The sequence below is a fragment of the Acinonyx jubatus genome, chromosome B2, assembly GCF_027475565.1.
Source record: "Acinonyx jubatus isolate Ajub_Pintada_27869175 chromosome B2, VMU_Ajub_asm_v1.0, whole genome shotgun sequence".
Lineage (NCBI taxonomy): Eukaryota > Metazoa > Chordata > Mammalia > Carnivora > Felidae > Acinonyx > Acinonyx jubatus.
Window position 1 is genome coordinate 73,997,686 of NC_069385.1, and position 22,315 is coordinate 74,020,000.

The following is a 22,315-nucleotide window of genomic DNA, read 5'->3' on the forward strand; positions in this document are numbered from 1 at the left end:
CACAGTTGCCCTAACCACACAGCTTTGTGCTACTTCAAGTTGCTCAAACTGTGCTATGAGGAAGCCCTTAACTGCTTAAAAGGCCAGGGACTGAAACAGACTATTGCACAACTCTTCACCACCGGGCGGTTTCGCTTCCAAATCTGGCCTTCGTATCATCCCACGGCCGGAGTCGCTTCTGGGTCCGCTGGAACGAGCCCCGTTCCTCCTAAAAGCAGCCAGGGTTTCCTCCTCCGAGCCACGGGAACCCCTCCCTCCGCCCAAGGTTTTCGCGAAAGTGAAGCTGCGCGGGCGCGGGGCCCCGGGAGGTCCCATTGTCCGGCCAGGGAGAGAACCGCTCTCCCCGCAGCGACTCCCGTACTCGAGTCCCACCGGCTAGGTTAACCAGAGGTCTGCGGGTCTCGGCGCCACTCCCCTCCCCCCGCCGCCCCATTGTCTGCCTCGCCCCGCCCCGGGGGACACGTGCGCCTGCAGCTTCCCGAGCGAGAAGAGCGCCGGGCGGCGGCGGCGTGGACACCGCCGCGAACGGCTACGCGGCCGCGGCGCCGGGGGCGGCGGCCGGGCGCGCACGGATCGGTGGGTGTCCTCAAGCAGCTGCGGTAGCGTTCCGCGCCCCTCGCCCCGTGCCTCGCGGGCCCGGGACGGGGCGGGGGTTGGGACGGGCAGGAGCTCGGTGGGGGTGGCGTGCGCGTGGTGCTGCGGTGGGGGTGGGGTGGGGCGGGGTGGGGAGATGCCTGTCTCCTGACAAAGGAGAACGAGTGGGACACGCTGAGCCGGCCCGCCCCGCCTGGAGGAGAGCGGGAGGGGGAGTGTCGGGAAGGGAAGGGGCGGGTCTTTCATTCACTCTCGGCCCCTCCGTCGCCGCCGGAGCGGAAGGGCGGGGTCTTGCGTCCCCCTCCCCCGGGAGGTGAGGAGCAAGGGAGGTGGCGGGGCGTGGGGGCGGAGCCCGCGGGCGCGCGTCCCGAGGCGTAGGCTACGTCGTCACGTCAGCGCGGGAGAGAGAAAGAGAGGAGCCGACTCGGCTGGGACTGGGGGACGGAGTCGAGAGAGCGAGCGAGGGAGGGTGTGAGCGAGCGTTCGAGCGAGGAGGGGAAAGGCGGTCACTCGTGCCTGAGCGGCCGCGGACGGGACTGGGAGTGGTGGGGCAAAGGAGCAGGGAAGGGAAGAAGAAAGACCGAGAGAAGGAGGCGGACGGAGGCTGCTGGTGGTGGTGGTGGTGGTGGTGGTGGTGGCGGTGGCGGTGGTGGTAGGGGGAGAAGGAGGAGCTGGAGGAGGGCAGGGGCAGAGGGAGTGAGAGAAGCGGACGCGCGAGGGAGGGGAGGGAAAGGGGGGGGGGGTCACGCGGGCGCGCGCGCGCGCACCGGGAGCGCGCTCGGAGGCGAGTGGAACTGGATCGGGTTTGCTGCCAGCGGCGTGAGCTTCGGCCGCCATTTTACAACAGCTCCACTCGCGCCGGACACAGGGAGCAGCGAGCACGCGTTTCCCGCAACCCGATCTCCTCGGACAGGATTCTTCCGCCGCAGCCCAACGGGGAGGTAACGACCGCCAGGACCCGGGTCTGGGAGGGGAGCACCGTGACATTGTGGAGTGAGCTGGGCGAGGGAGGTGTGGGGAGAACCCGGCTTTTCTGGAAAATGGATTCCAAGGGGGAGAGGAGCACGTTGACTGGGGCTGCTTGAGAGTAGGCCGCAGCCCGCGCCGCCACTTCCTTCTATTCTCCATGTGCTGCCGCCGTTCGGGCTTTGTCTGCGGCGCTCCAGGGAGGAGGCGGCCCCATGGCCCGCGCGGACCGCGAGCGGCGGCGGAGTTGGTGCTGTCGTGGCCGTCACCGCGGCGCGGGAGTGGGCGGAGAGGAGCTGGTCCCGTCCCGCAGCCGCGCGGCGAGCTTGGGTGGTGCTCGCGGTCCGGCGGGCGTTAGGCAGTTCGCGGAACGCCCTCACTCCGCCGGGTTACTGGCCTCTGTCTGGGGGTGGGACAGCTTGCTCCGGCGCCGCAGTCCGTGCACGGACGGGAGAGGGGTGGGGGCTTGCACCATGCGCCGCGGCTCAGGTCTCGGCGGTGCGGGCGGGCGGCCGGGGGTCGCCGGCGCCCGGGGCGGAGAGAGCCATGTGTCACGGCGGAGACGGCGGCGCTGGGGGGGGGGGCGGGGAGAGCCTGTGGCCTGGCGCCGCCGCGGCCTCGGTGTGGAGGGGCGAGGTTGTGCTGCTGCTGCTTTTTGGGGGCTCCGATCTTGGCTTCAGGTTGACGTTGGGAGTCGGTGATGGTCGTCTTGGCCTGGGACTCTGGGTTTCCGTTGGAGGAAGTTGTAGGACATTTGAAGGCGCAGAGCACGTGTTTCTAATGGGCTCCTGGTGGCCGCAGCGGTGAGGCTGCCGCTTTGGGTGCGGAGTTGGGGGCGGGCTTTGGGTGCGGGGGTGAAGGGTGGAGAAATTGGGTGGTAGGAAGGTAGCTTGTGTGAGCGCTTTGTTCTTCGCTGGCTGTTGTTACAGATCTATAAGCGGCAGGCGGGAAAAGCGCGCACTTTGGGGGTTTACCTTTGAGAGAGAAAAGCCCAGCTTTGCTTTCTCCACACACCTCATTCTCTGTACTGCCACAGCTGCATGTGGCACGCTGGCTTGTCCTCTTGCTGATTGGGCTCCATTTGTAATATGGTTTTTCCTAGGGAGTGTTAGCAGGTGAGTCAGGGGTGGTGCTAAGGAAAAACATAGTGAATCTGTCCTCCTCTGCCCCGCGCTCCAAATCTGGCTTGTCAGGCGATAGTGACTGTAAGGCTTCTTTAAAGGGAGGCTCAGGCTGGCTGGTGTAGAAATTGGTAGAGAAAGTAAAGATTGGGGCTCTTATATTTCCTCTACCCTTTTTGAAGATCCTAGTTTAATTTTGCTTATTGCGTTTGAACAGATCTCTGGAAACATGGCTACAGAACATGTTAATGGAAATGGTACTGAAGAGCCCATGGATACTACTTCTGCAGTTATCCATTCAGAAAATTTTCAGACATTGCTTGATGCTGGTTTACCACAGAAAGTTGCTGAAAAACTAGATGAAATTTACGTTGCAGGTAAGAACTAACACTTGCAAAATTATATTATGAAATTTTTCTATTGGATTTCTGGCTTTGAGCTAAAATAGCAACTTTTTGTGGTTTCCAATAAGTGTGGGAACTAGAGTTTTGCCTTGTTGTGATAGTTGTGAACTAGAGGTTAAGGTGTAGAGGGAGGGAAGAAGGAAGGGTTAGGAGGTAAAGGCTGGCTGGCCAGATGGATAAGTATATGATGGTAGCAACAGCTGCTAAATGTTGGGAGCAGGCCATGTGACTTTTTGGGGTATTTTTATAGTAGGATTCTTGTTAAATAACTGGTAACTATAGACTTGTCTGTCTTGGTGTGGGTGTTGCTTTTTTCCTAGTGGTATTTGAAATCGTGTAGAGGTTCAGTTGTCATGCTTGGTACTTTGTTGGTTGATTTTAGGATTTACATATTTACTGTAGAAATACTTAGCGTTTAGAAACTATGTGACTTAGAAGAAGATGTAAAAGAAGTTGATTCATTGTAAGTGTGGTTGAGAGGTTTTATTTAGTTCAGAATGATTAAAGCATGTGTGTTTCTCATATAGGTAAGGGAAATGGAAGAATTCTTACTTGGCAAGCATGTACCTGTATTGGCAAATATGGTTTCTTAAAAAAAGTTTCTAAAGGTATTAAAAGTTGACAACTAATTCAGTTTTCTCTTCTCCAGGGCTGGTTGCACATAGTGACTTAGATGAAAGAGCTATCGAGGCTTTAAAAGAATTCAATGAAGACGGCGCATTGGCAGTTCTTCAGCAGTTTAAAGACAGTGATCTCTCTCATGTTCAGGTAATGTTGATGTCAGTGTAACTAGAAAAAACATGAGTAATTTTGATATAGTTTGTTTTATTGAATTAGATGCAGATAAGACCGTTGTTAAATGTGATTGAAAAATTTTTTTATAGAACAAAAGTGCCTTTTTATGTGGAGTCATGAAGACTTATAGGCAGAGAGAAAAACAAGGGACCAAAGTAGCGGATTCTAGCAAAGGACCAGATGAGGCAAAAATTAAGGTATGTCTTTAAAAACTTTTCTTTTTAATCCCCCCCCCCCTCGTTTTTAAGTTCTTTCAAGGATTTTTTTTTTTCTTTAAGCTTTGGTGTAAATATTCTTTGGATGTGAAATGTGGGTGTGCATCTTTAAGATGTTGAGAGTTAATAACCTGAGATAATTTAATCTTTTCTAATTACTGCCTTTTGAAGTTTCCTGCCTTTAGTTATTTCTGTTTTTAGAACAACTCACTTTTAAATTTTTCTTGTTATTAATTTATGCATTAAATCAGTGTTTTTTGGTATTCTAAAGCAAAGACCTAAATACCATCTACCATATTTCTAAACATTTTTTGAAAAGCTGGAAGTCCAGATTAGTGACAGTAGAACAAAAATGGGAGGGAATCCGTTCATCCCATACTGGGTGAGGAGTGTACATTTAACAGTTGACTTATCTTAGAATTCACAAACTCCCAAGTTAAATGGATTTAGAATTTTTAACACAACCTTCTTCTTTTCTATTACTGTTGATTTTAAGGCTGATTTGTTCATTTCTAAAGGCAGCTTTTATCAGTAATATTGAGGAGTGTAGAAATGCAAGTGAAGAAACTGAGGTTGGGAGTGGAAGTTATTTTTTTTTAAGGTCATGTAGAGCAATAAATGTCCTCAAATGCAACTAGGTTGTTTTGGTTTTTAGTTGTGTTGAGGTTTCAGTTTATAGAAAATGTGATCATGCTAGTTTTAATCTGGTGCTATTATTACAGTGTGCTGATGCTCTTTGAACCAAGAGTTATGGTTTAAGAAAGTTAATTATGAGTGTTAAGTGATGTTTTAATGGTATGGGAGGAGGGAAGCTTGGAATAAGGAGTTAACTGTTAATGTCATTCATATATTTGAGGCTTTTACAGGTCAGGCTGTGAGTGAATTGTGTTTAAACCATAAATCCAGTTTTTTCCATAGAAATGGAGTGTAGATGTCTTTATTATATCAGTTGTGATTAAATTTACATTTTGGGAGTTAGGGTTATTAAATTTTTGTTAAAAATGTAAAGTTTATTTTGACTTTTCTGTCTGGGAGGGAGTGGCTTGAAGCTTTAGTGTCTCTTAAATTGCAACAAGAAGACATAGTGACACTTTTATAGGATGTTTGAAGAATAAGTTTTTTTCTATTTTTTAGGGATTGATATAAAAAGTAAGTCATATAAAGATGAAGGTGAAAAGTGCAGGGATTACATATGGGAAAAAGGGAAGATGAGACATTTAGTGGTTTAGTTTATGTTCTAGTAATAGATTTCAGTTTATTTTTGTTGCCCAATGTTGCATCCGTAAATAAACATTGGGGTATGATAGAAAAAGGCTGCTTCAAAATAACGTAGCACTTTGTGGGCCTTTTTGTTAGAGTTTAGTAATAGAGGAGTTTTTTTATCATAGTATTTTTTCACAGATATTTAATGTTCTTTGGGTAGAAAGTGTTTGAAATCTGTCTAGTCATTTTCGTTTCTAGAGACTGAGGTGACCCCAGGTCATTTGACAGCATTTTGATAAAATTTGTCATTGTGCTTGGTGTTAGCTTGTTTTTGTTCTTTTCAGAATTTATTAGCCAATTACTAGATTTTATTATTTAGAAAGCAGGTTTTGTACTTTGGTTGAGATGGCAGAGGAGAATAATTCTTGGGTTTTTTTGTTTGTTTGTTTAGGCTAATTATAGACAACTTTCTAGTACTTTTGCCTTATACCAAGGGATAGGAGAAACTACCACTGATTAGTAAATAGGAACTGTTTAAATTTTAACAGTTCACTTTTAGGGGAGATAAGACCTAGAAGTTATTTCACATTGTTGCAATTACATAAAGTTTTCAAAGTCATTTTGGCTCTCATTTGTTCTGAATGAACCATGCCATCTGGGGAAGCATGGTGCTTGAATGTCAGATGAATTAAGTTGTTATATTTCCTGTAACTCCTAGGTTAAGGGGCATTCTCAGGGAATGTAATTTCTACAAAGGTTGGTGCCCAGAATTGCTGGCAGTGTGTATTAGAAGTGTGGGATACAGGGAGTTTATTAAGGAGCTTTACCCAGTTCCTCCTTTGGGAGAGAATTAAACTCAAGCAAATTAGGTACAGTTAGGAGAAATTAGCAGAACAGGTACAGACCCTGGCTTGAAAGATGTTGATGAATCAATATTAGTTGTTTGTTTGCTAAACACTAGTTAATTGGAAACCAGAAATAATTTGAGTAGGGCCCTGAAATTTTCATTAAAAATTAGAGCTACTACAAGGGTACATTAAAGGAGAAATTCTAAAACATACCAGAAAACTGTAGGGATTGTTGCCAAGGTAAATGGAATGCTTTGAACAAGATTGATTTTTAACTGTGAAATGCATGGGTGTGGTCTTGTGAATTAAATGTATTAATGACATTTGAACTTTTCAAGGCACTATTGGAAAGAACAGGCTACACACTTGATGTGACCACTGGACAGAGGAAGTATGGGGGACCGCCTCCAGATTCCGTTTATTCAGGTCAGCAGCCTTCTGTTGGCACTGAGGTAAAGAAACTAAAAACTTGTACCTTTTGTGGTAAATGCGCAGGTATCTGGTTTCCTAAAGAAACTCTCCATGGTTTTTTACTTCATGTTTAATTTACAGATATTTGTGGGGAAGATCCCAAGAGATCTGTTTGAGGATGAACTTGTTCCATTATTTGAGAAAGCTGGACCGATATGGGATCTTCGTCTAATGATGGATCCACTCACTGGTCTCAATAGAGGTTATGCGTTTGTCACTTTTTGTACAAAAGAAGCCGCTCAGGAGGCTGTTAAACTGGTAAGTTTTTTTCTTCCAGTCTTCACATTCACTGTCTTTAATAAAGTCAAGTTTTTTCTTATTTTGCCTAACAGTTAACCAAATGTTTTTTGAAGTGCTGATTAGGCACTTTTACATTCTTTGTTGTAGTTATTGTAGCAGTATTCTTTATATGTAGTTGACTGGACTGAGGATCTATATATAAGGCACAGTGTCAGAATTCTGAGTTACTTGTTCTTTGAAACATGTAGCTTAGTGATTTTTTTACTCTTTAATAGGAATGTTAAAAGATTTAAGGAAGTAACTAATAGGTAGGGCTTTCTTATTTTCTGGCTGTACCTGACTGAGGATCTATATATAAGGCACTGTATCAGAATTCTGAGTTATTCTTTGAAACATCTGGTTTGGTGATTTTTTTTTTTTTAATAGGAATGTTAAAAGATTTAAGAAAGTGACTGTAATAGGTAGGCCTTCCTTACTTTGTGGCTGTACCTGGGCCATTCCTCTTTCTATAAAATATAAAGACATTGTGATGACAAATTTCTAGTTCATGAAATAAAAGATTTCATGCTGAGTGGCAATATTTGATTTAAAGTACCAGATGTAAGGTGTGAAGACCTAGTTACATTGCCAACTTTAAAAAAAGAGCTTTAATCAAATTATGGCTTAGCTCTTCTTTAAACTAGTTTTATTAAATTTTGTGGCTCACATGGATTCTACATTTTATAATTGAAGAGGTCAAGGGTTAATTTCAACCCAAGAAATGTATCAAAAAGTAAACTGGGGAGGAACTTTTGTAAAATTGTCCACTATGGCAGATATTTGTTAAATTTGCCTTATTGGCTTACATATTTTGTAGGGGATACTAAACAATCTTAAAATTCTTGGATTGATTTTTCCTGAATTTTTCCTTTCCTCACCATCAGATGGTCTACATTTTAAAACATACCTTAAGGGTTGAAAAGCCAACTATACTTTGTTTTGCTTTCCATGGTGATTGAATTTCTCATTTGGTGTATGTAATTGACTGTGATAAAAACTTAACATTAGAATAGTGCTGCTTGAAAGATTATAGGTGGTGTCTCTAAAAAAGAATTTGGGAGTTTAGGTACTTTTAAATCATGGGTGATTTTTCCCTCATTTAAAGAATGCTTCCTATTTCAGAGCAGCTATAGTTCTATAGGGAACCATTCACTTGTAACCTTTGGGCTGTCAAAATTTTAGTTTTGAGCAGTTCATGTAAAATTAAGGACTTTTTAGAGTTCTGGAAAGATAACTTTAGAAATCATCTGGTTTAATCTATAAACAAATAGAACATTTTTGCCAGGTAGCAATAGAGTAGCAGTAAATTTTAATACGGAAATGTGAATGAGAAGGCAGCAAACTATCTTAATACAGCAAGCTAGTACAGAATTTACCATTAATTTCAGACCCATTTTATATACTAGGTATTACATAAAGCTTTTATTGTTTAACAAGGGTGGTTACTTAGTGTATAAGTGGTGATTTGTGTATTAACATTTTTAAAAGGAATCATTAAACCAACATTTGTAGGCCACTTAATTCTTGCTACCAAAATGCACTATTTATGGCAGGTCCTCACTGCAGTATTTGTAGACAATGTCCAAAATCCATAAAAAATACTTCATTAGAGGAAGATGATCTATAATCCTATTGTAACATGACGATTTTGAGTGCCAGTAAATAGTCATTATGAAATAATGTTTCAGTTTGGGCAGTTGCCTTGGCTTAACAAATAATACAGTCCAAAATTGCATTGCTGTGGGCTTAGGATGTAGTCTCATTAATATAGTTAAGTTTTCAGTTATAATTCAGAAAGTTCCATAGGTAGCTAGCCAGCCATTTTAATTTATCCAGGAACTAATAATAATTCTTGTTCTTTTTTACATTTTTTCTGGTTTTGTGATTGGAGTCCTTATCTGGGAACATGTTTATTTTTTCCTATCTGATAAATTAGGAAGTTTTGCATTTTGTAATGGTTTTACCACTATATCCACTAGGGTGAAATGGGTATATCATCGTTGCTTTTTTAAAAATTTTTTATTTTATTTTTAAATTTTTAAGTATTTTTGAGAATGAGAGAGACAAGTGTAAGCTGGGGAGGGGCAGAGAGAGAGGGAGGGAGACAGAATCTGAAGCAGGCTCCAGGCTGTGAGCTGTCAGCACAGACCCTGATGTGGGGCTCGAACCGCGAGATCGTAACCTGAACCGAAGTTGGACACTTAACCGACTGAGCCACCCAGGTGCCCCACATCGTTGCTTTTTTTTAAAGGGTGTTTTACTGTGGTAGGATTATGTTGATAACAGAATTGGGAGGCTTGCCGTAATGTAACAGTAAAAAGGGAGGACTAGACTTTTGAGGAAATGAAATATTCTAGAGAAATAAATCAAGTTAACGAGGACGTCCTTTGCTACTTAGTATTGTGGAAATGAGTACTCTTCTAAATGTGTTCTTTAAGGGAGCATATTTTGAAAACTGTCCCTTCTTGTGTCATGTCATGAGAGTCTACTTGAATTACACCAATATCCAAGGTGAATTTTTATAGAAGATTAATAGAATGGTCATTCTAGTTGTAGATAATAAGTTTTAAAAAAATGTCTATTTGGGATTATTTATAGATCAGACAAGATGGAAGCAGGAAGACCATTTCTTTTTGCTTTCCTGTCCTTTGAGTGTCCTGAGTACCTTTAGATCGAGATAGTCTGGCTGGCTCAGTTGGTAGAGTATGTGACTCTTCGTCTCTGGGTCATGAGTTCAGACCCCATGTTGAGTGTAGAACTTACTTTGAAAAAAAGATTATGTATTTGGCCTTATTTTTGGTATGATCCAGGAATAATCCCTCCCCTCCCTGTCCCCCAGATTAAAAACTATTGTGGATTCTGGGGTGCCTGGCTGGCTCAGTTGCTAGAGCATGTGACTCTTGATCACAGGGCCGTGAGTTTGAGCCCCACTTTGGAGGTAGAGTTTACTTTAAAAAATTTTTGTGGATTTTAAATTTGCATCTGAATTACTTATAAAAATAGGTTAATTGATAATAACAGCTGAAAAAGAGGCATGAAGTTAAGCACCTGTAGACTTTTTAAATGACTGGTTTTCACCCAACGTTTGCTTCGTATTTTGGGCAATAAATTTATTGCCAAATGATGAAAATCTTGCCAGGGAAGCAGGAGCTAAGTTTGTGAAAGGTGAATAATAGTTACCTGTTGAGTGCTTGTTAAGACACAGGAGCTGTGCTAGGGTGTTACATTATTACCTTTAAATACTACCTATTTTTTAAAGCAACTGGAATTATCTTCATTCTGTAGAAGAGTAAATAGCCTGGGTGACTTATAGGAGGCCATATAGCTTTAGTTCGATACCGGGTTTGTTTAGTTTGAGTTCTTATCGTTGACCAGACCTACCAGTTTAAAGCCAGCAATATAAATTATGTCATCAGGTAGCCTAATTCTTTAATTATGTAGGCACTTAGGTAGTGTTAAAAAGGAGCACAGGAAATAAGTTCTGTTTCTGCTGCCAGAATATTTTTGGCATCTATCTACATTGCTACCACATTAGTCTAAAGTACCATTCAAAGAGTGCTTCTATCTAGTCACTGCTTTCCATTGCCCCTTTACAGTGTTACCATTCAACAGCATAGGTTAGTTCACAACATTCCCATGCTGAAAACTTTAATAATGGCTCCCAAACAAGGCCCTATCTGATCAAGTTTCTGCTTACATTTCTTTTTTTCTTTATTACTCCTCCGTCCATACTTTGCCTCCCACATAAGCTGTGACCATTTCCATCTCAAGGCCACCTTCTGCTCTTCCGCTTTTGAACACTCCCCTAGCTACCATGGCTACTGCCTTCTTATAGATCAGGTCTTCCTAGAAGGCCTTTCCTGACTTTGAGCAACTTACCACCCAGTTGCTCTGTGACTGTATCATGAACACAATAAAACAGAATGCTCAGATGTACTTAAAATTATTTCTTGGCTTTGTAAAGTATTTGCTTATCTCTCTCCTCCAGCATACAAGCTCTTTTTTCCTGTATCCCTGACATTTACAACAGTGCCACTATGTAATAACTCAGTAGGTGCTAGATAAATACCCTGACTGGCTGACTAGTGTCATCTAATCTATTATTTATGACCCAAGAACTTATATTTCCCATATTAGCTATAGTCACATATTAGTATTTAAAGGTTTTCTGATTTCCGTTTGTAATTATGTATTCCGTGTCAACTTTGAATTAATGTACATTTATAGGGGGTAATGCTTTCCCCCTCATCCCCAGGGGGATATTTGGAAATATCCAATGTGTAGTGTTTGTTGTTGTCCCAAAGACCGGGAAGAAGGGCAGGCAAGTGTGTATATGTATTTCTGTGGTGTGCTGCTCGAATTGGAGCTCAGGGCCACTGGCATTTTAGTGTCCATTGCAGTCCTAGATAATAGAAATAAATACCCTGCTGAAAATGCTAATAGTGCCTATATTACAAATACTGGAATAGTTGATCTCTATTTGCATATTAAAAGTTATGGTTTTGGGGCACGTGGGTGGCTCAGTCGGTTAAGCTTCCCACTTTGGCTCAGGTCATGATCTCACAGTTCATGAGTTCGAGCCCCGCGTCGGGCTCTATGCTGACAACTTAGAGCCTGGAGCCTGTTTCAGATTCTGTGTCTCCTTCTGTCTCTGCCCCTCCCCCACTTGTGCTCTGTCTCTCAAAAATAAATGTAAAAAAAAAAAACCAAAACAGTTATGGTTTTGATAGGCACTGATGGGTTTTATTCACTGAAGTGGTTGATGTACACTGGTGTAGCATGTATAAAACCATTTTGATGAATGCAGTTGACAAGATAGGTCCACGACATACTTTGTAGCACTTTAGCAAATAGTGTGTTTAACATGAAGACTTTGGACCTACATGGTAGTTTGATTGAGTTCATGATTTTATAGGACACAGATGCATCGTTCAGAGGGTAACAGGGATGCAAATGCCTTTTTCAGATGCTAACAGGGATGAAGGCATAGATTGTGTTGGGGTTATTTTGGAAGGCTTTGTGATAAAGAAGTTTGAGCAGGACAGTGAAAGGAAATAGGTAATCTGGTTGAAGCAGTGTATTGTTGAAGGAAATGGGAGATGAAACTAGTATAGTATAAAGTCAGTGCCAGAAGGTAGTAGTCATGACTATGGGGCTAAGTTTCCATGGTGCCATTAAACTTTCGAGTGTTAATGTGGGTAGCATGGTATAAAAAACAGAATAATGAAGAATGTTTGGATGAAGAGAAGAAAGACCAGGAAAGTGGCAGCTATATAGAAAGGAGAGAGGCTAGAGATTTTCAAAGGAGAAATAATAGGCGATGGTAAGCTATATGTTCCATTCTAATTTTTATCAATGTTTATAAATCAGGGCATAGCTGGACTGCTGTCATATGTCTGGTGACTTGACTCTTCATGTAGTGAGTGATAAATGCCCTGGATGACAAAAATCAGAATCTTAAAAGATTGTGATAGCCTGAAACAGATAGTTAACACCAGCAAGATGGAATTGAGTCAGGACAAACGTCAAGTCCTATATACAACTGATTTCACAAGTAAGCTGTAGTGTAAGTAAGCAGTGTGGTGTGGTTGCCAAATAAGCTCAGGTAATCATGGACTGTTGTGTTACAGAAAAATGTTTAGAAGTGGAAGATTAGCAGTAGTCTCCAATTTATTCTAGATTCCTCAATCTCAGTCTGTGTCTACAGTATTATGTTATGGATATCACTATTTGGTGACACTCTTGGGAGGCACATTAGTTTGCCAGTATCAGAGAAGGAATGATTAGCCAGGTTTAGAGAACAGCTAAATCCTGAGCATTGTGTGGAGTATATGAAGTGCTGTCATCTGGGGAAGAAAATCTATAGTTATTGTAGAATTTTTAGGGAAGTAGATTTTGGCTTCAGTATTTTCTACTTAAGAAATGTTTAAGAATAAAGTAGGCTGAGGAGGTAGTGGCTTTGCTGCTGTGGGAAGAGTTAGGACTGAAAAACCACTTGTGAGTTAGATTCCAAATCTGAGATTGCTAAATTTGGGGGCATTTGGTGACTGACTGGCTACGACGGCAGGAAAAAGTGACTTGAGATTTTAAGCCTAGATGGTGGGAATATTCTGTACTGTACAACTCCAGTATTGGTGTTCTGAAAGAGTGAAACTGTATTGATTCATGTTCAAAGTTCATCTTTGTTTTATTTGGTCACCTCACTATGATACTGAATCTGGAAGATAGATTCTTTAAAAATGTTTATCTTATTTATATATTTTAAAGTTTATTTATTTTGAGAGAGACAGCAAGCAGGGGAGAGGCAGAGAGAGGGAGACAGAGAATCCCAAGCAGGCTCCATGCTGTCAGCACACAGCCTGTTGGAGGGCCCAGACTTAGAAACAGTGAAATCCTGACCTGAGCCTAAACCCAAGAGTTGGGACGCTTAACCAACTGACTGAGCCACTCCATCGACCTTAATGTTTATTTTTGAGAGAGACGGAGCACGTGCCGGAGCTGGGGAGGGGCAGAGAGAGGGAGACAGAGGATCTGACTGACATCAGATCTTGGCTGATCTTGGCTGACAGCCCAATTTGGGGCTCGAACTCACGAACTGTGAGATCATGACCTGAGCCCAATTCGGACCCTTAACCAACTGAGCCACCCAAGTGTCCCTGAAAGCTAGATTTTTTAAATATCTTAACATCACCGCCCAACTTCTTTGTTGGAAGGCATCACGTTTTTGTTGTTGTTGTTAATTTTGATACTGTGATAGTGTCCTGATGTATTACCTGTTGAGGGTTAGACGGTTTATCAGCATTACATTAGAATCTGTGTTAAGGTTCAGAACAGTTTCAACATGCCCTTCTGCCACTCATCTCACTGTTACCCACCTGCTGGGGTGCAACGTTTGTGAATTTATGGTGATAGATTGGTCTTAAAATTACTAAAGAGTGAGAACCGTTAAATAATTCAGATGCACATAAAAATGCATGTTTAATAGGGCACTGCTTCAAGAAATGCTTATTGCTGGGTATTGTGTACTTTCCCCCCCTCTCTTAAGTAGTCTCTACACCAGATGTGGGCGTAAGCCCCCGACCCTGAGATCAAGAGTTGGATGCTGTGCCTTACTGAGCCAGCCATGCGCCCCTCTGGGTACTTTTGCTTTTTTGGACAATATGCCCAGAGGGTCTCCTTTGCCCCTTTAATGATTTATTTTAATTGAAGAGCCAGTTTACTCTCTGTGTTAGCTCTAATTGTTTTATCTTTTTTTAATTAAAAAAAATGTGGATAAAGCATTATAGTTTAGTTTAGAAGTCCCAATAAATCTTCATGTCACTTATACTGTTTAGAGACCACAGTCATCCTAAATAACCTTCTATCTATCCAGGATTGGTAAACCTTATTAGCAGGGCAAGTGATGATGAATTAGAAGTGAAGAAGCTTTTCTTCTGTAAATAATAACAGAAACAGTCATTACTACTTTGAAGCAGAATTGTTAAATGTTGATGGACGTGTTATAACTAAGAATTCTATTTTTTTAACAAGTTTGTTTTTTTGTTTTTTTTTTTGAGAGAGGGAGACAATGCGTGCAAGCAGGGGAGGGGCAGAGGAAGAGAGAATCTTAAGCAACACACACCCAAGTGCAGATCTCATAACTGTAAGATCATGACCTGAGCTGAAATCAAGTCAGATGTGTAACCAGCTGAGCCACCCAGGTGCCCCACAACTTTTTTTTTTCTAAGTTTTTTAAAACTTAGATTTAGATGTTTCCTTATAGTAAACAGGTCTAGCTCTTAGAACTTTTGGAAAATGAAAACACAGAAGGAAAACTATGCCAAGTTCTGTCATCCTCAGAATAACTCTTATTTTCACCTTTGAATATTATGTATTTTTTTCTGTTTTTCTGATATCTTAGTTTTTGTCAACTCCTGGGGTTACAGATTAGATCAAATTGAAAGCCATTGATTTGTCATTAAGGTTGTGTTCTGATGCTAGATTATAAAAATCTAGGGAATGCACGTGTCTTAAAAGTAATTTGTGTTTCTTAGATTAATTTATTTGTTATAAGGTATTGTAGTCTACTTGTTCATAATCCCATACAATGATGGATTCAGCCATAGCACTACTGTTTGCAGGTAATCTATATATTTCTAGTTTTAAGAGGTTTTTGGTCTTAATATAAATGCCATGGGGGAAAAAGTTGTGGCAGGCTTTTTCAGCCTCAGTACTGTTGATATTTTAGATCTGATAATTCTGTTTTACTGGGCTATCCTCTGAATTGTAGGATATTTAGTATCATCTCTGGCCTTCGTACCCACTAAATAACCAGCAGTAAGCCCACATCCCTAATTGACAACCAAAAATGTCTCTAGACATTGTCAAATGTCCCCTGGGGAGCAAAATCACTCCTTTTAGAACTGTTGGTTTGTGTTAAGCGTGGAAGGGTGTTTTGTTGACCTGTTTTTTAGGATGTAGGTATTGCACAGTGAGCTCAAATCTGGAGTTTGGATGATGGAAGTTTCAGAGAAAGCATTTTATTCAGAGGCTTAGCAGTCTAAAAGCTGTTTGAGAGCTCAGGTGTAAGTAGCTAAGATTTTAGTGTTGTGGAGAGAAGGGGGACATACTAGGAATTTTAGGATAAACTTATGTGATGTCCAAGTATTTGAACTTTATCTAGTGGTGATGGGGAGTCATTGAGTTTGTTTTCAATAGGCAAAAACTGTCATCTCTTTTTTTGTTTGTTTTGTAAGTAGGCTCCATGCCCAGTTGTGGGGCTCGAACTTATGACTGTGAGATCATGAGTTGCATGCTCCACTGACAGAGCCAGCTGTGCACCCTTGTCCTCTTTCCTTTTTTTTTTTTTTTTTTTTTTTTAAAGTCTCTGGCATAAGTGTAGAGAATATAAATAATCCTGGGATCATGATGACCAGAGACTTTGATAGCACGAATTGAATCAGTGAGGTAGAAAGTACAAAGCCGTTTTGAACTGGAGGAAGGACATTTGAATTTCATGTTAGATTTTGAGTATCTGGAGATGGAGAAAGGGACAGGGAGGAATTGATTTTCTGACTTACTGTATGCTTTCTTGTCTTGCACCTGATGTACCTTTAATGCAAGAATGGAAGAGGAGAGGTGCCTGGCTGGCTGAGTCAATGGAGCATGCAACTAGATCTCAGGGTTGTGAGTTCAAGCCCCACATGGGGTATAAAGCTTACTTCCAAAATGGGAGAGGAATGGTTTCACTTTGGCTATAAGGCTGGCCTATAAATTGTATGGAAATTTATGTTGATTCTTTAGTGTTTATAGCTCCACTTGCACATACTCAAAACAGATTTTGAGGCCAGGTGTGGGGGATTAATCAAATTGTAACTGCTGCTACCATTATTGCTAACATGAAATTTTGAGGTAGTTTTAACTGTATAATATAAATAATTCACTTTCCCTGATAACTTGAATATTTTTGAACTTCGGTTTGTAAATCATACTGATTAGTAGATTTGTGACTTTGACAGATTGGGTTTTGCCTGTATAATAAATATCTCATCCTTCTATGGGGTATGGGTTACATGAAGACTTGACTTTTTACTGTAGTTTTATAGTTGCTTCTATATGTGCACCCTAATCAGTCCACTTATTTTTTTTCAACCTTGTTGTAGGTTTGTTGAAAATGAAATGGGGAAAAAAGTAGGGTTGGATTCAGGAAAAGAAGGTTCTCTCCTTTTAGACTTATATTTGAAGCTGAAAATCCCTTATTGCAACTTTTTACAAGAGTGAAAGGGAGATGGAAAAAAATAGATTTGATGCTGGTTAACAGAAAGGCAGAAAGCTTGTTGGTATTTGAATCCCATTTCTCTTGCATGAGGATAACTGGTTGCCAGGATGAATTTAAGTAGAAATTAAGTATTGTGGAATCAGCAGTTTTGAATTTAAGCTGCTCATAGACCTGATTCCTAACTTACCAAGTTTCCTAAGTTTCAAGGATTTAACAAATTTTTGCATTAATTTAATTCATAAACTTTTTAAGTGTTTTGTCAGTGTAATCTTCATATCTGTCGCAGATTACAGTTTCCTCTTACGTATGCTAACTATATTTTTAAAGGATAAAAATACTTGATAAACATAGCATTGAAATTTGCCTAAAAAGTTGCATCTATGTTTATAATCATTTATAATAAAATGTTTTGTATTTTAAAAATATGGTACACTTCTTCCCCTTTCAGTATAATAATCATGAAATTCGTTCTGGAAAACACATTGGTGTCTGCATCTCAGTGGCCAACAATAGGCTTTTTGTGGGCTCTATTCCTAAGAGTAAAACCAAGGAACAGATTCTTGAAGAATTTAGCAAAGTAACAGGTAAGTTGGATTTTTGTGGAAGGAGATGCACTTCTAATACTGAAGGTAATTGCATACTTCTGCATGTCAAGCACTGTTACAAACACTACATTTATTGACTGGCATTCTTACTCCCAACTGTGGGAGATAGGTAGCTCCATTCTGTAAGTATTTTGTAAGTAAGATCAGGAAAACAGGTACTGAGGGTTTTGGGAAATAACTTGCTGAATGCTGTGTAGTTCTTAAGGAATGCAGTTGAGATTTGAACTATCTGCAGAATCTGTGCATCTCGTTTTGGAATCTGTGTGTTCTATGCATTTTTAGGTGCTAGCTTGACATTCTTAGTGGGATTGTTTCCATGATTAGATTTTCTAAATTATTGGAATGGTAAGTATTTTTATAAGCAAGAGATTATATAATCAATGTCAGTATGGTGTAATTTCTTTGAAATCTAAAGCATTTTTTAGAATAGTGACCAAATCAAGCTGCTTTTATTACTTTATTGTTTTGTCTGCCTAGAATATTTAGCAGATTATCAGACTGTTACCAGTCTCCAGGAACATTCAAAATCTTACGTGATACTAATATCTCATTTGAAATAGTTACTGATATCTGAGGCCAGGAAAGTGCCATCAGAAGGAATTTTAATGTTTATTTACATAATGAGAAAAGTGTCTAACCATATGTGACTTACACTGCCATTTTTGTAATTGTTATGTAAAAATTTTATGCCCCTTGTCATTTAATGGAAGAATAGTCCTTGGGTCTAATTAAAAAGAATACATTTTTTTTCATGGGGATATTTGTGTTGAGAACACTTGGAAGGTGTGTGTATTAGGTCAGTTATCTGGACCAATGTTTTTGAGAGTCCTCTTCAAAGAAAAGAGATTATTTTTCATTTTTATATTCAAGTATTAGAAAAATCCTTTGATCTTCTTTTTTCTTATTTTACCTAATTTTTCTGGAATGGTTGCTTATTTTCAGAGGGTCTCACAGACGTCATTTTATACCACCAACCAGATGACAAGAAAAAAAACAGAGGCTTTTGCTTCCTTGAATATGAAGATCACAAAACAGCTGCCCAGGCAAGGCGTAGGTTAATGAGTGGTAAAGTCAAGGTCTGGGGAAATGTTGGAACTGTTGAATGGGCTGATCCTATAGAAGATCCTGATCCTGAAGTGATGGCAAAGGTAATGACAGTCAGTTTTTTTTTGATGGGTTGGTGGCAAAAGGGATTCGGGAGGCTTTAGAGAAGTAAGAAACTTATAAAATGAATTGTATACTTTTCACAAAACCACGTTTTTGAAAGTGAGAGAAGTGTTCTTTATTAAGGCCACACATCAGAAATAAAACCAAGTGCATAGAGAGTAAATACAAAAATTTATTTGTGGACACTCGATCATAATTGTGTAGCTGTCATTCTCATGATGATGAGTAGTTAGCCTACATGCTGTGGAAGTAATAATTCACCATCAGTTTTGTGTGTATTCTAAGAGCAATTTTTGCATTTTTGAGAATGGCGCCATTAGCTTTCATGGTTTTTGTGTTAAAAGTCCTACTCCTAAAAATAGTGAACTGTATTGGCCTCAGCAGAGTTGCTGCAGTTACAAGGTTTAGCTATTATTAGGTATCCTGCTTCAGCAGTCAGTTGAGACATCCTATGAGAACAAACATCTCTTGAGTCAACACTTTACTCACTAGTGCAGTTCTAGTTAAGTTATTCTACTCTTTGTCATTTAAGAAACCCTTTTAATGGTGATAGGCTAGCAAATACAACTCATTCACTTAAATCAAGAAAGTAGTGTGAATGCCAGAACTATGAATATTACTAAAGGATAAGTAGTCTTGAGGACAGAAAATACTTCATACTATTTTTTCCATTGGCCTATTAAGTTCTTACTGGATTTTTAAATTCAGGTGTTATTTCAGGTATTTTAGGAGGAAATGATGTTTCCTAATAAAGGGTCAACTTTTATAACGGTACTTTGAGGCGATTTCTGGATTGAAAGAATTTGTCAGTATTTTGAATGCTCCCTCCCTTCTTTATCCACCTTTCAGAAGCAGATTCTAACTAGTTTTGACCACCTGTGTTAAGTGTTCAACAACTATCTCAAGGCATGGAATTCACATTAGTAGGAAATGACCACCTCCATCTTTGATTACATTGATTACAAAGTAATTACTAATTTAATAAAAACTGTTAAGCGTTGTTTGCTTTATTTTGAAAAACTTACAGAGTTCTTATATACTCTCAAGTCCATAGTTCGTGTTAGGATTTATTCTATTGTACATTCTATGGGTTTGACAAATGTATGATATGCATTCATTATAGCATCATACAGAATAGTTTTACTACCCTAGGAATCCTCCCTGATTCCCCCATCCCTACCATCCCCACCATCCCCTCTAACCCCTGACAACTATTGATTTTTTATTGTCTCCATAGTTTTGCCTTTTCCCAAATGTCCTATAGTTGGAATCATACAATATGTAGCTCTTTAAGATTATCTTCTTGTACTTGGTTACATGCATTTAAGATTCCTCCATGTCTTTTCATGGCTTTGATGGCTCATTTCTTTTTAACACCGAATAATAATCCATTGTCTGGAGGTACTGCAATTTATCCATTCACCTACTGAAGAACATTTTGGTTCCAAATTTTGACAGTTATGAATAAAGCTGCTGTAAACAACCATATGCAGGTTTTTATGTGGACATGTTTTCAACCCATTTGGGTAAATACCAAAAAGTGCAATCATCAGATTGTATGGTAAAGTATGTTTAGTTTTATAAAAAAACTGAACTGTTCTCCACAGTGGCTGTACCATTTTGCATTTCCACTAGCAGTGTTTCTGTTCCATATCCTTACCAGCATTGGGTGGTGTTAGTGTTGGGTTTTGGCCATTCTAATAGGTATGTGGTGGCATTTCATTGTTTTTGTTTTTATTTATGTTTTTAAAGAGATTTTTAAAAACTACTCTCTACACCCAGTGTGGGGCTTTGAACTTAAAACCCCGAGATCAAGAATTGTGTGTTCCACCGACTGAACCAGCCAGGTGCCCCTCTTTGTTTTTAAATGCAGTTCTCTAAGGACGTCAGTTTGAGCATCTCTTCGTATGCTTGTATCTTTGATGAGGTGTCTGTTCAGGTTTCTCACTCATCAGATCTAGCAGTCATTCCTCGGTTTTTACTCAAATGAGTTGAAAACTTAGTCATATTATATTTCTGATACTTGTCTAATGGGTAATGACTAAAACTATGTATGGTGGGTGGGGTGGTGGCATCCTGGAAATTGAACCCTTTGGAAATACACAGAGAATTTCTGTTTTTTTCTTAATTTTCAGGTAAAAGTGCTGTTTGTACGTAACCTTGCCAATACTGTAACAGAAGAGATTTTAGAAAAAGCATTTAGTCAGTTTGGGAAACTGGAACGAGTGAAGAAACTAAAAGATTATGCCTTCATTCATTTTGATGAGCGAGATGGTGCTGTCAAGGTAAAAGAACTATTGTAGGCATCTAAATTAAACTAATGATTTTTAGTCATTCTAGTATCAAGAGTATTCTAAAAAGTTGAAGGACACTAAGAGGTCATGTAATCTACTCCAGTTAACCTTTATTGGCCTTAGCAAATTGTATAACTCACTAAACTAAGTCAAAAAGTTAATTAGTTGAAGAGCTGGATCTTTAGATAAAAATCTAACAGTCCTATTGGATCTTATCCTTCCAACACTAATGAAATGATTTTTTGACTTCAAATGAATTAAAATTGTTGTTAAAGTCCTCTCTGTTGATGAGTACCTCACTTTTTAAGGCTATGGAAGAAATGAATGGCAAAGATTTGGAGGGAGAAAATATTGAAATTGTTTTTGCTAAGCCACCAGATCAGAAAAGGAAAGAAAGAAAAGCTCAGAGGCAAGCAGCAAAGAATCAAATGTAAGTGAAAATTGTCTAAATTTAAAATGTTGGTAGATTAATGAAAAACAAGTATTGCTCAAACCTGTTAAATAATTGCATAACATGCCTTTATTTCTGAAAGAATACTTGAAAGCTTTGAGCCACTGAGAAATGCCCAGAATTTCAAGAAATGTGTATTGAGCTGTTGCTATTGGTCATACTTGTGAAAATAATCATAATTCTAAATAACTAGAGTTCTGTGTAATAAATGAAAATCAGTCTAGGGTATTTCCTGCTATGTTTTACAGAATGTGCTCCTGAATTACATGTTTTAAATATTAGCTGTCCACAAGCGTTCATATATTTGGTTAAAGGATGGAGAGTTTTTTCCCTCAGAGGTAGAAAATATTAAATCTCCCAATTATGATAAACTCTGCTTCCTCTATATCTGAAAGAGGCTTTTTTACCAATACATAGTGCCTGTTGCCACCTCAGAGATTTCATATATGGGTTTTGAAAAATGAAATAAGAGTATAGTTAATCAAATAACATAGTATTGAGGTAAAAAAACAACTAAGTGTAATGTATTGCATAAATTGGATCTTTCTAGAGTATCTGTTAAAGGATATCTGCTCATTAACAGTGAATGAAACTTTTAGCTGGGTAAGAATGAAGTTTACAATTTAAAAACTTGAAGTTGGTAATTAATTTCTGAGGAGGAAGATGGATAATTGCTATTTGATGCAAGAACAAGAATCACTGAACTTAACTGTATCTCAGGCCAGTTTTCTGCCCAGTGCTCTATGTGGGATGCAAAAGAAGGGTCAGGGTGCTTCTATTTATTTCTCTTATTTCATAATCAGGGAAGTAATCAAATTATTGCATTTGACAATTGTGGTTAGGCAAGTTGGCTAGTTCTGAGCCTCAGTTTCTTCTATTTTAAAAGGGGATCAGACTGAATTATGTAAGATGTCTTGTACTGTGATTATCCAAGTGATCTATACTTGTTTTAGGACCAAAGAGATGTGCTTTATAGACTTAATGGTAGTATAAGGAAAAAGATTATAGAAAGTTAGGTTTTGAGGGGGAAGTAAATGCTCTATATCTCAAACCCCTTGAGTATACTCTGCAGTGAAAATAACTTTTCCCTGTTACAGAAAACAGTTAACTGATGGTTTTATTCATTCAGTGGCAGAAAGTAAGTG

The 22,315-nt window shown here is 39.9% G+C and overlaps 1 protein-coding gene across 8 annotated transcripts in view; it reads left to right on the top strand.

The window, feature by feature from the left end:
- Nucleotides 1-449: 449 nt before the first annotated feature.
- Nucleotides 450-22,315, top strand: part of SYNCRIP (synaptotagmin binding cytoplasmic RNA interacting protein) — a 31,240-nt gene continuing 9,374 nt past the window's right edge. For 3 of the 8 annotated variants that reach the window (XM_053222495.1, XM_053222496.1, XM_053222494.1), the window contains exons 1-10: nt 450-576; nt 2,899-3,058; nt 3,735-3,853; nt 3,970-4,077; nt 6,485-6,598; nt 6,699-6,875; nt 17,102-17,237; nt 18,201-18,406; nt 20,561-20,710; nt 21,028-21,149. In XM_053222495.1, the coding sequence (XP_053078470.1) occupies nt 2,911-3,058; nt 3,735-3,853; nt 3,970-4,077; nt 6,485-6,598; nt 6,699-6,875; nt 17,102-17,237; nt 18,201-18,406; nt 20,561-20,710; nt 21,028-21,149 (1,280 nt within the window). In that variant the 5' untranslated portion in view covers nt 450-576; nt 2,899-2,910. Of the gene's footprint in view, nt 577-1,320; nt 1,536-2,898; nt 3,059-3,734; nt 3,854-3,969; nt 4,078-6,484; nt 6,599-6,698; nt 6,876-17,101; nt 17,238-18,200; nt 18,407-20,560; nt 20,711-21,027; nt 21,150-22,315 lie in introns of those variants that run through there. The other 5 variants (XM_053222498.1, XM_027057303.2, XM_053222497.1 and 2 more) reach the window with 4 other exon arrangements.